Here is a 15,596-nt window from a genome sequence, read left to right as displayed (position 1 = left end):
TGTAAAAGTAAGTTGTTCGGAGTTTTTTTGTTGTTGTTGTTGAAGATTCTTCGTTGACCAGGGGGTGTCTGCTTGAAGCTTGCAGAGAAACCAGTTTCAAAGTTATTTGTATTTTGCACTAATGAGAGGGAGATAACCATTTGTGGAGAGTTGTTGACACTTTGAAGTAAGAGATATGTTTTCAAATTTTTGCTTTTTAACAAAGAATTGATGTCATTGCAATATTTAAGTAACAGTTTTTTGAATTTATATATAAACAAGGGTTTTAATAAATGGATGCATTTATTTCTCAGGATGTTTTTGTATTTATTTTGTACAGGATGGTTTTTCACTTTTGTAACTTTTCAATGAAATATAGTGTTAATTTAATTGAAAAGTTGGGGGGGGGGGGGGGGTAATGTAATGTTGCAAGATCCCTGCCCTCCTAGCTCAATATTTTTCTTTTTAACTATTTTTTATGCATGTAAATATTTCTTAAAAAGTCTTTCTAATGACATTTTACCGTTTTTATGTATTTAAGGGTTGATATTTCACTTGCTGTATGCTTTAAGAATGTACCTTGTATTCCAGGGTGTCTACTGAGTTACAAAAATAAAAATTAGTGACTTTTTCTTGACTTTTCATGACAATTTCTATTGAAGTGTGACCACGAAACTTGTCAAAATGGTATAATTTTTTAATGTTATGAAATTAAGTGTAGCCTATACCTTACATAAAAAATAAAATGAAAAACTGAATGTTTGCTTTTCTTTATCAAAATGTATAGGCCTAAGTGCTGAAAAAAAAAGACATAAGTTAAGCCTACAAATGAAGGTTAGTTTGAAACTTAATTGAATAAAATTAATTAGATCTGCTTTCCCGCATGCCAATTTTTCGTCGCACTTTAAGCGCTAAAACACGTTAACATTTGTTGGCAAACATTTTCAGCACATTATATCATATAAAATATTACAATTCCATTCCGTAGCACTTTAACCTATTCGACAATGATTTCAGTTGGAAAATAAAATAGGGTGGCAATTTAGGGATTTTGTGTTTTGTAATTTGTAAACATAGTCGTTAACAAAACCGAAACACGAAAATACATCACAAGTTTGTGCACAAATTTTTGGCTTTCTTTTATCCTAGCCAAACATAAATTTACGTTTCGTACACACAAGCAAGCAGTAAACAAACGAACTCAACGCTTTAAGTTCAATTATGAATGCTCGCCATTTGGCTAACAACTTATCGATATGGGCGCGGGTTCGCTCGCATTGACGCCTTGACAGCTACAATCGATTATGTGCAATCGTTGTGCGCTCTGTAGAGTAAGAATGAAACTGACAACGCCGTGGCCGCCACGGAACGAATACCATTTTTTCAAGCGTGTAAGGTACCAGAAATGTATAAATTACGTTTTCACAGCATTCTAATAGACTTTTTTTTTTTTAAATGAAGAAGAGCAAATCGCTATTATTAAAATTTTCTCTGCATTCTATGTGGAAATTATGAAGTTGCATGTAGGAGAATAGAAGCTGTAAGCAACATTTTGAACGGGATTTTAAAGCAAACTTCTTATGGCGAAAATGGCGGGATTGGCCTAGTTAAACATGGGATAATGTATTGTGTGGGAACATCTTAAGCGACGATTTTCCTGAAAATGCAATCTGCCAAAAGCACAAAAAATATGGTATATACAAGATCAGTGCACAAGAAATACACATTAGCCTTGTAATTAATTTTTTCGTGACTTTTACTAAAATATACTTAAAAATGGTGACTTTTTCGGGACTTTCGTGACCTTTTACAACATTCGTGACTTTTTCGTGACTTTCGTGACCTAGTAGACACCCTGTATTCTAACAGACATTTTAAATCACTAGTATTTTTTTATGTAATTATTCACAAAGAAGTAGCTGTACTAGATTTTTGCCGGTTTTGGCCTACTTTTTCAGGTTTTTCTCAATTAGTTTAATTTTGTAAAGTAATTTGTATTATAATTGCTGTTTGTAATGTTCATTAACGTGTGGAATGATTCTAGAACACGGGACTGTCTGCTGTGATGGTTAAAAAGAGAGGCATGAGAGGCCTGTAAGTGGGAGTGAGAAAAAAACTGTGATTCCCCGCTAACCGAGATAAAAGCTGGGATTCCCCACTGGTCGTGGGAAATGTATGATAACTGCTGTCTCACGGTGTGGGAGAGAGAAGAAGAATGTAAAGTCCCTAGCTCTATGGTTAGAAAACTGTTTTCAATGTGTATTCTGTTTTCCTATTGGCTTGTATCTACGTATAAGTGTGAATGAAGCGTGCGTGTGATTGGTCGGTGAGGTCATGTGACTTCTCCTCTCTGCGTGGAGGAGACAGTGGCAAGAGTTCACCAGTCGTCTGCCGATTGCTGCACCAGTAGGTCGCGTTCGGTGGCTTCTCGCCAAAAATGAAGTAAATTGCAGGATAGATAATTTAATGTTGGTGGTCAGAGCCATGCCGAGTATTAAGTTAACCTAAGTTTTTTTTATTTCATTCGGACAGTACCTAATTAGAAATTGTGATCACCTTCGTCGGCGGTTGGCTCGGGGCGAAGTGCATTTTCGCTGGGTGCGGCCACGTTTGAGGCCGCATTGACTTTTTGTACTTACAGTAAAATATTACTGAAGGACGTTATTTTTCGTTAATTCACATTGCGCAAGCTGCGAGCATTTTTCAACAGGCAGATGTACGTGTTGAACGAGTGAGTAAAACTGTGAAAGTGATTGGATTCGTCTGTGCATTCTATCTTGAAAAAATAAAACAAACACTAAAATTGGCGCAACATCTTTTTATTTCTTTATGTAACGAACCGTTATAAATGATTAAAAAAAAATCTGCAAAAAAATCACTGCAAAGGTTAACACCGGTACCAAGAATACCAACTGTGCTGAAGTTAAAGTTATCCGCTGGATCTATTTGGCCACCTGGGAGCGTCAAGTACAGAGAGCTTGGGACAACAGTCTACGTGATTCCACACAACTACGACAATTTTTATCTCTGTTTTAATTTTTTCTTAATCAAAATGTGCATTGATGCCGATAGACCTAATAAGTAAGGACCTTCCTACAGGTGTCTACTATCAATAAAAAATAAAACTGGAGAGGCAACTACTGTACATGTTGCAGGACCTCCACTGCGTTGTTTTCATGGTAACTTAGAAAGTAATTCATAAATTTTAATAATAGGCTTTTTCTAAACAACAAATATTTTTGGTAATGGAATTGAATCCCCACCAATTCCCAATTATAAAAGAGAAAGCTGAACAAATAGTGCATAAACTAAGTATGTCATGGGAGTGATTTTTTTAATGTAGCAACTGATCTGCACTAATTTCCTTTTAAGTTTTCCTTGATAATATGTTTTTAATATCGAGACTCTTGAAAAATGTTTTAACAGGGTTTTACTGTTATTAAGAAAACAGTTTCAAATAGCACTCATTAAAAGATATAGTTGCATCATGTTTATGCTGATATTGGTGACAATGGGTGTTCCAATATGGTTGTTTTTTTTTTTTTCATCTTTTATTTTCAGAAGTGGTCAGCTATTAAAATAAATTTTTATTTAATTTTGGAAACTTGTAAATTTTGTGCCAGATATGACTTAACACAGACTTAGTGCGAAAAATTGCATTTTTGACATATAGGGGTTGGAGTGGGTCAATTGGTCCCAAATTTTTATTCAACCCATTCTCTGTTACGAACCTATTTCTGGGAACCATGTGGGGTCTTAGCATTGGGGTTTTACTGTATAGTTAAACTTTATTATACCTTCATTTCTCTTCCTGTCCCAGGTAATAAATTGCATCTAACAATAAGTGAAAAGATAATATATAGTTTTTTTTAACTAAATTATGTTTAAAAAATAGGTACATATTTCCTTGTCACTGGTTGAGTTATCATACATGCTGAAGTGCAAGACGCACCTTCCAGGAGGTGCTTCAGTTCCTCAGCGGGCGCGACGGCCAGGCTTTGTAGGTTGGCCTCCTTCATGTCGGACACCAGCCTCTCCACCTGCCGCTTCTTCTCCGCAATGGCGGCCTCGAGGATCGCCACCTGCCACACATTTCCTCATGTCACTCCACAGAAGGGACTCAAAAGCACTATCTCACAGATTACCGTGTTTTATTGCATAATCGTCGCACATTTTAAACTAAAATAAAGTTTGAAAAGTAGGGGTGCGACGTTTATGCGAAAAAAAATTTTTTGTTAGGTAAAGTTATTCATAAAAATATAAAAAACAAAACAAATTCATGGAAAGTACGTTTATTTAAAAAGTGAAGTATAAAAGAGCACGCCAAACAATTAAAATTAATGTCATGCAACAAAAACCTTTCTTAAATTTTAAATTGAAAAACAAAATCTGTGATTCGAATGCGAGCGTAAACTAACGCGTAACTATCGTAGTACACACCACAAAAGAGTGTGGGCCATCAAATGTAGTTAACTTGACATTTGACAGATAGCGCGTGTTGCATGCACTCAGCGAGATATCGATATTTGACTAAGTGTGCGCGCTCTATATGGGAAGCAACATAACCAAACATGAATGATGCCAAATAGCGCTCGCTACATTTGTGTAAGCGGTACACCGCGGCGACGCAAATGAACTGATAAAGATTATAAAGTTTAAAAAGTCTTTAAAAGAAAATTAACACATCAGACAACTTCGTATTTCTGTTAAATAAGTAAATAGTAATGGCCAAATAAATATTAGATTCATACTTTAAAATACCTACACAAAGCACTTGGAAACTAATAGCGGGACCAAAAATATCATGCAAAGGTTAAATGAGAGGATTTTTTTATCCAAATTTTGACGCCCTAAAATATAGCTGTGATAATTATGCGAGTGCGACGATTATGCGATAAAAGAGAGTAGTATATTCAGTCAACATACTTTTTATTTAATGCTTACATACTAAATGTTTGCCAATTGAATAATAATGTACACTTATACTCACAGATATCACATGTTTTGGTTTTGTAAAAAATAATAATAAATTGGTTTAATCCTTTCTGGTTTGAAAACACAAAAAATAATCCAAGTGCTCATTGTGGTGGTACGTACACACACACTAATAATATGACGACAGACACCCGTTATGCTGGACTGGAGTGACCCAAACGTAAACAAACACCTCGTTTGCTTACAAACACAGGACTGCCTGAATGGTAGATGATATTTGTCAATACACGAGTGCCTAACATTACTTAGCCCTGTTTGCCATAACTTTAAAATATTATCAAGGAGACTAACCTGTAGTACAAATAAACAATATATGATTTTCCAAGAAATTTTAATAATATTAATGATTTGAGGCAAAAATAATAACATAACATTGGAATTATACTTGATAATGGCTAAAGTTCTCTGAGGCACAATGTGACTAGCAAAAACAAGAATGTTATTGAAACTGCAGGACGTTACGAAGGGCACCCGGCTCGACAAGAGTCCAATTCACGTTCAGTCTCTATTGTTGGTATCCGACACAACACGTAGATGCCATCTACACATTAAATAAAGGTGGGGTTTGCTCCAGGCTAAAACTCTGTCGGTAGGCTATTTCTACCCCCAGGACCTCTGGGGGGACCGCGTACATGTACTATTAGGAGGCACAGTCTCTGCGATAACGTCTCGTAGCTGGAATCACCGTGTAAGATGAGGGGAGTTTGCAGTCCAACAATGCGCTGGCGCCGACTCAAGGCGACCGCGCCTTACCTTGCGAATGCTGCACTGGCTCCACAGTCTCCAGTCTGCGTGAAGGCTGTCCCAGGAAGTGCGTTCAGATGCACCAGTAGGCACCACACACTTTTAGTCACCAGAGCACTCACACAGGCGAAGTTCCGACGCGCCCGTAGCCGTTTCCCGGACCGCGGACGCGTTGATGAATTCGATAATTACCGTCCCAAATGTTGATAATACCGAAAGTTCAACTTCAGGTCGTGATTCCGCAGCCCGGAATCGCGGGTAGCGAAAACTTCTTACGCGAAGCGATACGTGCTCCGACTGTGCAGCGGACCGACTCTCCGAGAAAACGCCAGGAGGCTCTTTTATACCTCCGCCGAGCGTCCCCAGCGGCCTCTCCTATTGGCCCGTTTTTAAGTTCAGTCGGTTGCCGATTGCCGCTAATTCTCCTGGCGCTGGCGCGCATGCGCCGTCACACTAGCACTTCAAAAGTCGAATATTTACCAATGCCGCGGACCATTGTTGACTAGGTCCCTTCAAACACAGTTTATATTTACTTAAATACGCCCTACTGACCATATATACTTATATGTGGGCCGTGTATCGGTACATCATATTGCTTTAAAAACTGGCTGTGCAATATAAAGGCAAAATTTAAATCATGGGTTAAGTTTATAGTAATTGATGTGTTGGATTTATGTTTTCAGGTCATATTGGATGCATGTACTTGACTATGCCTCATACAGTTATATAAGGTGATATAAATGCCCTCGAGTTTAGAATGTTGAGAAAATTAAGACACTTTTCTAAAATGTACAATACTTTTTAATATAAGGTGACCCTAAATAAAAGTACCCTAGAACCCCGATTTTTCAAACCCCGGATTTAACAAAGTAGCGAATTTAAGAATACATTCTCAGGAACCGTCAAAAAATCAGAAAATTTTGACAACAAAATATAAATAATTAGGAAAAAATTTATAAAAAAATTACAATGAATCCTTCTAAAAATGTTATAGTTAGAGACAAGATTTTATGGTTTAATTTTCATACCAATTTCCTTTTTTAAAACAAGATTACAGTGTTATTGTTTTTATTTTTTTTAGAAATCTGTTTATTATTAAAAAGTGCATGTTACTGGACAAATATGACACTTAGTGTTCCATGATAAAAATAGTATCATTTTGACTGATATATGATGCACTTTTTCAATACAATGATTTGTAATATAGCTCACTTTTCAGAACAAATAAAATAAACCTGTAAAGTATTTCTGAGTTTGAAAAATGTTCTATCGTCATAATGTAAAATGAGTAACTAATAACAGCTGCAAGATTAAAAACAGGAAACTTTTTCCAATCTGTTTTTATTAAATTGGATACAAAATTTCATTATTTTCATTGAATTTAATATTTTAATATTTTGTTATTAGAGTTAAGTTTTGATTGAAAAAGCTGATTGTTTTCATTATTTTAATTACACATCAGTGCTTTGTGAAGTGTTAACTTGAATTTAGGTCTTATATTGTGTATTGACGTTCTTTTCGGTATTATTTCGGTTTTATCGCAATTTACAATATAATCTTGTCCCTAGTTATAATGTAATGCAAAGCATATACTTTGCATGGGTTAATAGCTACTTTAAAGTATCCAATAAGACGAAGAAAAAAAATCCATTATTCCGTTTAAAAATGCGGCAGCGGTAGCTTCTGTGAAACAAGTGGGGGGAAACTTTCTAGCCAGGCCGGGGGGCAGCAGCGGTGGTACAATGACATCATATGGCTTATCCCTCCCTCCCCTAATTAATAATTCTTATAAGCTAAAGCTCATCCCTCCCAGACACAAACCATCTTAAAATCTTAACATCTCATCTTAACATTACAAAATTCCCTCCCCTTGAAAAACTTCCATGTGAGAAACTGTAAATATTCACCCCCCCCCCCCCCCCTACCAGCACTCAAGGCCTGCGACGAAAGCCAGAACACCACGCAGTTTTGTATAGTCTAATTCTGGTAAACTGAATTTTTTTTAAGTCCCGAGCAACAGCCATTTATCATTATTAAATACTGTACAAGTTATTATGGCATCATACATTAAATTTAAAAAGAAAATCCGTGGACTAGGTACACTTTGTTTATTAGTCACACAGCAGTATTACTGCAAGAAAATTGCAAACTTCGAAATTTCTTAAGATAAAATAATTTAGCAGGGACGTAAATATATTTGTTTTACTGCAAATTAACTATACCCACCTTTCCTTCCGCAGTCCAACAGTGTGAGAGAAAAAAATTAATTGGGTAGCGACTTCCTTCCCCCTCTTAGGCTAATCGCAGGCAATTATCTTGACACATGTCACATTCTTCATAGCCCCTGGAGAGCTCCGCCAGTAAACAGCGCTCAAAAAAGGCATAAGCGACGCAGTTTGTATGCACGACAACCAGTTTTCAAATAAGCTCATTCCTGATGGCTTTCGAAAAATTCACGGGTTTCTCACACTAAAAGGTACAGTATGCTTAAAAGTTTAAATTAATGTGTTTTTCATTACAGCAAAGTGTATTTTTAACAGCTGCTAATGATTAACTTATAAAGCGATAAGGGGAAGCAAGTAAAAATTTGAGGCAGGAAATTCTTCCAGCTTATCAACCAGGCCCTGGAAAAAAGTATTTTATAATTAGTAGTGCTTGTGACACTCTTTCGAGTGCCACGTTGAGTTTGCTCAGGCTGTGTGTGTGATCGAGGCGCGGGCGCAATTCGTGCACGCTATCTGTGTGAAAGCGCGCGCGGCGATCTGGTTTGTTGCTGGTTTTGTGGCGCGGCGTTGCGATCTGGTGTGTTTTTTGTGCTGTTGGTACACGAGGGAATTTAGCCCTTGGGTGAAGAAATTGGCAGGAGTGGGCGTGTGTTAGGAGTTGGTAGGAGACAGCTGGTGGAGTGAGATCATGTGAGTCGCTTAAACGAGGAATGTCGTACCTACTGAAGAGAAGGGTTGGAGGAGGAGTAAAAGGCGGTTAACTGTGAGGAAGCTTTCGCAAATAATGACGTGACGTTAAAAAAAATAAAACTTTAGCTGCGCGCCCGAGACAAGAGTACAACAGAATAGAGGCTCACCTTTCATCGATTAGCTAACGAGAGTTATGAATTCAATCAGCATTAGTTTCACGAGGGATTGTGACGATGAGTAAGCAAGTGGAGAAAGAAATGAAGCCGAACTGCGTCGGAGTATTGGACTGATCACGAGAATAAAACGTTTTGCTCTCATAATTCTACACGTCGGGGTGCCAGAAGTTGTAATAATATTTTTTGCCGAGGACAAGAAGGAAGTTTACTGCAGAGAGATTTTTTAATGGCGAATGAAGATATGAAGATTGCTGCTACGAGGATGCCGTGTTCTACCTGCTTGGATATTGAAGTAGAAGCTGGAGTCTACGAATAGAAGCTTTGTGAAATCAGTGCAGCAGTGATGACGTCAGCGCGGCGACTTCAAGGCACGTCAGTGGCTGGAGAGAATGGGGCCGCTCCTCCGACACTTCTGTAAATTGCTAGGGGCAATTTGATTTTTCTTCATAGATCAGTTTTCCTTCAAACTGTAAGTGTTGACATTTTTATTTTTTTGTGGATCTATCGAAGATTTATTTATCTCTTAATTAGGAGTCTAGGCATGTGTAGGTTTTCCTCAGATTTAATATTTTTTTTTGTCTCGTGGAGTTGTGCTCTGATTGACCGCTATGTTTTGTCGCTTTTCTTTCGTTGTTGCTTTTTTTTGCTGCCCACTAACTATTCTGCTGTAAAATCCGGCGATTAGGAAATTCTGAGACTTAGTCAGGTTTGCCACACAAATAGGATGAGTAGTTTGTAAAAAAAAAATTCTTCCTTTCCGGCTAAAGTGAAGTTGATTTTATTCCGTTGGAATTTAAATTATATTTATTATATTTATTGGTGCTCACCTTGTTTATCTTCATAAAGTAAATTCGTAACGGAAATAGTGAACTGAGGAAACTTTTGTTCTTGGTTAGATATAACTATAATACTTGTTAGGTGATTATTAATTTTATAAATGTTTTGTGGCATTATATTGTGATTACAAGGTACATAGTAGGTATAGACTTTATTGCCAGTCCAGCTTGAAGCATTTTACCAAAATAGGTTTATATATATATATATATATATATATATATATATATATATATATATATATATATATATATATATATATTAGATAATGCCCGGCATGCGTTGCAATGCCTCAATAATTTTTTTTTTGTAATTTTTTAAATGTATACTAAGCATCTCTCTTTATCTCTCTAATTCTCTATCTCTCTATGTATATCTCTATCTCTCTATGTATATCTCTATAACTCTCTCTATCTTTCTATTTATATCTCTATCTCTCTATATATCTTTCTAGCGGACCCGACAGACATTGTCCTGCCCAAATGTACTTTTTGTGAGATATGGATATGGCGGTAAGTATTTCTACGCTGGACATTTTGTATCTTATCATTATACATACCCCTCCTCTTGGGCACGCCACTGCCGTTACCAAAAACCTTTCCCATGGTTACACAGAAGGCAACAACAATGCAAAAGCCCGTTGCCATGGAGGCTAATTATCAACAATGCTTAGTTTTTTTGCTTTTAAAGCGTGTATTTTTAGTTTTTCTTAACTCAGAATCGAGATAAAATATCCAATTGTGAATCTAAACCATCCTCGAATCCCCGTGAACTCACACACAAAATTTCATCAAAATCGCTTAGAAACAGACAGACAGAAAAAGTATTATTTTATTATAGTAAGATAGATAGATTATTCTTACATGTTCACATCCATGCAGTATATGAAAAATCAGCATGCATAGCCCCACACCTATAACTATACGTATCTGCTGCCCACGACTTTTTCCGCATGGAATTTTGTATTATCTTGCACCATTTAGAAATTTAAACATTATAACATAACAGTTGATACAGTTGTAGTAGTTTTCTTATGTTCACAAATGATAATTTTTCTCACCTCTATTTCAGTCTTTGCAATAAAAATATGTTACTACCTAAATTTTGAGTAAATATGTTTCTACTTTCAAATGTAATGACGGGAAGACACTTCATAAAATGTCTTTGTAAACCACATTTACTGTTTTTTCCGTCTCGAGCTAGAATGTAAAGATTGTCTGCATTACTGACCCGCAAGCAAGCTACATACATTTCAGAGAGAGAGAGAGTGAGAGAAAGACACCTATTGAATGTTTATCTAACTAATTTTTTTATGAGAGCATATTTTCATTAAATAAATCATGAAATCATTCAACGATAAAAGCTGTTTATTTAATTAAGCGGACGGGTTCGCTCCAAGGAGAAAATTGACGCGGCGAGACCTCGTGGACATAGAGAAATGACACATACTCACTATTTGTGTGGCTATGAAACATGATTTTTTTCTGCAATTTAAATTGTAATATACAAAAAGGGCATTGAAAATTGAAACAAATATGGCGACACTATAAACTGTCAGGATCTTTATTTTATTCTTACTCTCTACTTAGTTCCTTACAATAGCAAAACTTAATGCCTTCTAATAATGCGTTGCAATTTTTGCTTTTAAAGCGTGTTTTTTTAGTTTTTATTAACTCAGAATCGAGATAAAATATCCAATTGTGAATCTAAACCATCCTCACTATTTGTGTGGCTATGAAACATGATTTTTTTCTGCAATTTAAATTGTAATATACAAAAAGGGTATTGAAAATTGAAACAAATATGGCGACGCTATAAACTGTCAGGATCTTTATTTTTTTCTTACTCTCTACTTAGTTCCTTACAATAGCAAAACTTAATGGCTTAATGGCTTTAAAGCGTGTTTTTTTTAGTTTTTCTTAACTCAGAATCGAGATAAAATATCCAATTGTGAATCTAAACCATCCTCAAATCCCCGTGAACTCACACACAAAATTTCATCAAAATCGCGTACAAACAGACAGACAGAAAAAGTACTATTTTATTATAGTAAGATAGATAGATTATTCTTACATGTTCGCATCCATGCAGTATATGAAAAAACAGCATGCATAGCCCCACACCTATAACTATACGTATCTGCTGCCCACGACTTTTTCCGCATGGAATTTTGTATTATCTTGCACCATTTAGAAATTTAAACATTATAACATAACAGTTGATACAGTTGTAGTAGTTTTCTTATGTTCACAAATGATAATTTTTCTCACCTCTATTTCAGTCTTTGCAATAAAAATATGTTACTACCTAAATTTTGAGTAAATATGTTTCTACTTTCAAATGTAATGACGGGAAGACACTTCATAAAATGTCTTTGTAAACCACATTTACTGTTTTTTCCGTCTCGAGCTAGAATGTAAAGATTGTCTGCATTACTGACCCGCAAGCAAGCTACATACATTTCAGAGAGAGAGAGAGTGAGAGAAAGACACCTATTGAATGTTTATCTAACTAATTTTTTTATGAGAGCATATTTTCATTAAATAAATCATGAAATCATTCAACGATAAAAGCTGTTTATTTAATTAAGCGGACGGGTTCGCTCCAAGGAGAAAATTGACGCGGCGAGACCTCGTGGACATAGAGAAATGACACATACTCACTATTTGTGTGGCTATGAAACATGATTTTTTTCTGCAATTTAAATTGTAATATACAAAAAGGGCATTGAAAATTGAAACAAATATGGCGACACTATAAACTGTCAGGATCTTTATTTTATTCTTACTCTCTACTTAGTTCCTTACAATAGCAAAACTTAATGCCTTCTAATAATGCGTTGCAATTTTTGCTTTTAAAGCGTGTTTTTTTAGTTTTTATTAACTCAGAATCGAGATAAAATATCCAATTGTGAATCTAAACCATCCTCACTATTTGTGTGGCTATGAAACATGATTTTTTTCTGCAATTTAAATTGTAATATACAAAAAGGGTATTGAAATTGAAACAAATATGGCGACGCTATAAACTGTCAGGATCTTTATTTTTTTCTTACTCTCTACTTAGTTCCTTACAATAGCAAAACTTAATGGCTTAATGGCTTTAAAGCGTGTTTTTTTTAGTTTTTCTTAACTCAGAATCGAGATAAAATATCCAATTGTGAATCTAAACCATCCTCGAATCCCCGTGAACTCACACACAAAATTTCATCAAAATAGGTCGAGCCGTCTAGGAGTTCAGTGACATACACACGCACACAAGAAATATATATATAAAGATATATATATATAAAGATATATATATATATATACAGACCTGCCAACATTCAAATTTAAAAAAATCATGAGGTCCTCGATAAAAATTTCCAGGCCCATAAATACTGGTTAGATATAAAAAACAACAAATGAGAATCTTTAAATTTAAGTGACATACCTGTGCATATGTTACATGGTCTCTGCTTCAAAATTTATTTCAACAAATTATAGGTTGCAGATTTAATTTAGTTGAACATAATTTAGCGCTGTCGTGTAGTGATCATGCAGGGCCGCAACTAAAAAATATGTAAAATAACATTTTGCTCGTGTAACACTATTATCACTGTTCAAAACAAAATTAATTTTTTTATTGGAAGCAATACACTTCACGTGTTAGTTGTGTTTTTTTGTAGCGACATGTTTCACAATGTCTCCTCTTCCACTATGCGAGATAGAAAAATCAGCACGGCACACGCTACAAAACGCAAAATTGCTTCCTTTACGTGACTCGAGTATTGATGGAAACTCGTTACTGTACGCTTTCGTAAAACTTATTTTGTAACTTTTACAAACAAAATCTTGGGGCCCCAAAAAATCATGAGGAAACACTATTTTGGCGTGAGGGCGTGAGATGGACCCTAAAATCGTGAGCCTCACACCAAAATCGTGAGAGTTGGCAGGTCTGTATATATATTAGGGCTGTGCGGGAAAGGATTTTTTTTTTCGGGAAATTCTCGGGCGGGAAAATATTTTTCCCGCGGGAAACGGGAACGGGATCGGGAAAAATTGATTGAAATATATTAGGGCTGTGCGGGAAAGGATTTTTTTATTCTGGGAATTCTCGGTCTGGAAAATATTTTTCCTGCGGGAAACAGGAACGGGATCGGGAAAAAATTGATTGAAATATATGCTTCATATCAATTTTGTATCCTATAAATATGTTTATTTTTTAAATATGTTTCAAAATAATTTCTTCTGTATTGAATTTTCTTTGCAATGTGGGATGCTGTTTTAGGTGCCTTATCAACCCAGATGTGCTACCGTAACTTGTTTTAATAATTTTTTGACACTGTTTGCATTTTGCTATTTGGTTAGCATTTTTCTCATAAAACTTCCACACGCCTTTTAACTCGGACGTTATTTTCCCAGAGTTTTCCATACGGACAAAGAAAATATAAACAAATTACAGAATACCACATAAATTCCACTAAAGATAGCCGACAAGCACCGTAAACTATTAGACAGTGTAACCAACTACCAATACCTCCAAAACGCTGAAGTTTGTTTATCTTTAAACTCAAAATCACTAAAAAATTAACTGTCCGAAAGAAAATATTATACTTTTCTACATTTCAAAGCTATTACGGTAACTTGTATTTAATTTTACAATATTATTATTATTTTTTTATAGTGGCTTTTAAATCTCCGAAAATATGACACAAGAAATACGTGATCCGATCAACAGGAATCATTTATGCTTTGTTTATGGCCTGTTGGCATCCAAAGGAAACTGATTTTCGGACATCTCGTGATGTTTGATAAGGAAAAATATTTTAGGTGTTTTAAATCGGCAGAATACTAATTATGACAAAATATTAGTAGTGTCTATATTTTAGTTAAGAAAATTAATGGCATAGAAAATTCGGGCATTATTTAATGCAAAACTGGCGTATTGCTGTCATGTTTGACAAGTTTTTATCGTGAGTAGAGTTGGGATAAAACCATTTTCACGTATTTTTGTTTGTTTTGCTATAAACATCAAGTGAGGCATTCATTATTTTTAATGCTGTCGTATTTCGGGTATGTTATAGGTAATTACGTACGTATGTCAGACATTATGAAAACAAGTAATCATTAAACCTGGAAAAAAAAAGTTTAAAGATTGCTAAAACAGAATAAAGATTTGCGGTTTTCCTTCTTTCCAGCACTGTAAATGTTTATTTTGAAGGAAATGTATACAGTAGAACCCCTGTCATACACTTTTCAACGGAGGGCACAAAAATGGTGTATGATGCGGGAAAGTGTATGAAAAGGGAATGGCAATAATACAATTTTTTTCCAATCTAGCATACCAGCACAATGTCAGATTAAACATAAATACATATGCATAAATAATTGCATTATATTAATAAAAGATATGAATTCATATATATATATATATATATATATATATATATATATATATATATATATATATATATATATATAAAATAAAACCACCAGAAATGTAAAATACAGTCCATAATCAAGTAAAGCTGACATGAGAAACAGTGGCCTTACAAAATGTTATGAAGTCCTTTCTTGGAGGAAGGGGGAAAAGTCACCAAGCCAAAATAAAAATAAATTAGGCTATTGTAAAAAAAAATAACTTTTTGCTTGTTTGTTTTATTTTACAAACAACTTTAAGCAACTAAACAATTTGCAATAAAATTTTAATTTGAGAAACGTAAAATACAAAACAATCCCATCGTAAGAAAAATAATAACAAACGGGTATATTCAGTTCAAAAATAAATGAATGCACAAAATATGAGATCCGTGCTAAGGTTAATTCTACTACAGGTTAGGAAGAAAACGGGGTTTCTTATGGGCGAGTTTGGCACAGGGAAAAGTTCTGCCGCTAGGTGCGCTGGCGTAGCTAAAGGGTAACACAAAACTGCCATTTTATGAGGGTGAACGTGAGAAAACCGCGTTGAAGTC

General features: G+C 35.2%; 1 protein-coding gene across 1 annotated transcript in view; it reads right to left on the bottom strand.

Moving 5' to 3' along the window:
- LOC134541645 (ras association domain-containing protein 8) overlaps nucleotides 1-15,596 on the bottom strand; it is a 124,313-nt gene that overhangs the window by 35,605 nt on the left and 73,112 nt on the right. Inside the window, 1 exon segment of the mRNA XM_063385223.1 lies at nucleotides 3,932-4,061. Coding sequence (XP_063241293.1) covers nucleotides 3,932-4,061 — 130 coding nt within the window.

Source organism: Bacillus rossius, assembly GCF_032445375.1.
Source record: "Bacillus rossius redtenbacheri isolate Brsri chromosome 4 unlocalized genomic scaffold, Brsri_v3 Brsri_v3_scf4_1, whole genome shotgun sequence".
NCBI lineage: Eukaryota > Metazoa > Arthropoda > Insecta > Phasmatodea > Bacillidae > Bacillus > Bacillus rossius.
This window is presented reverse-complemented; position numbering and strand designations above follow the sequence as displayed.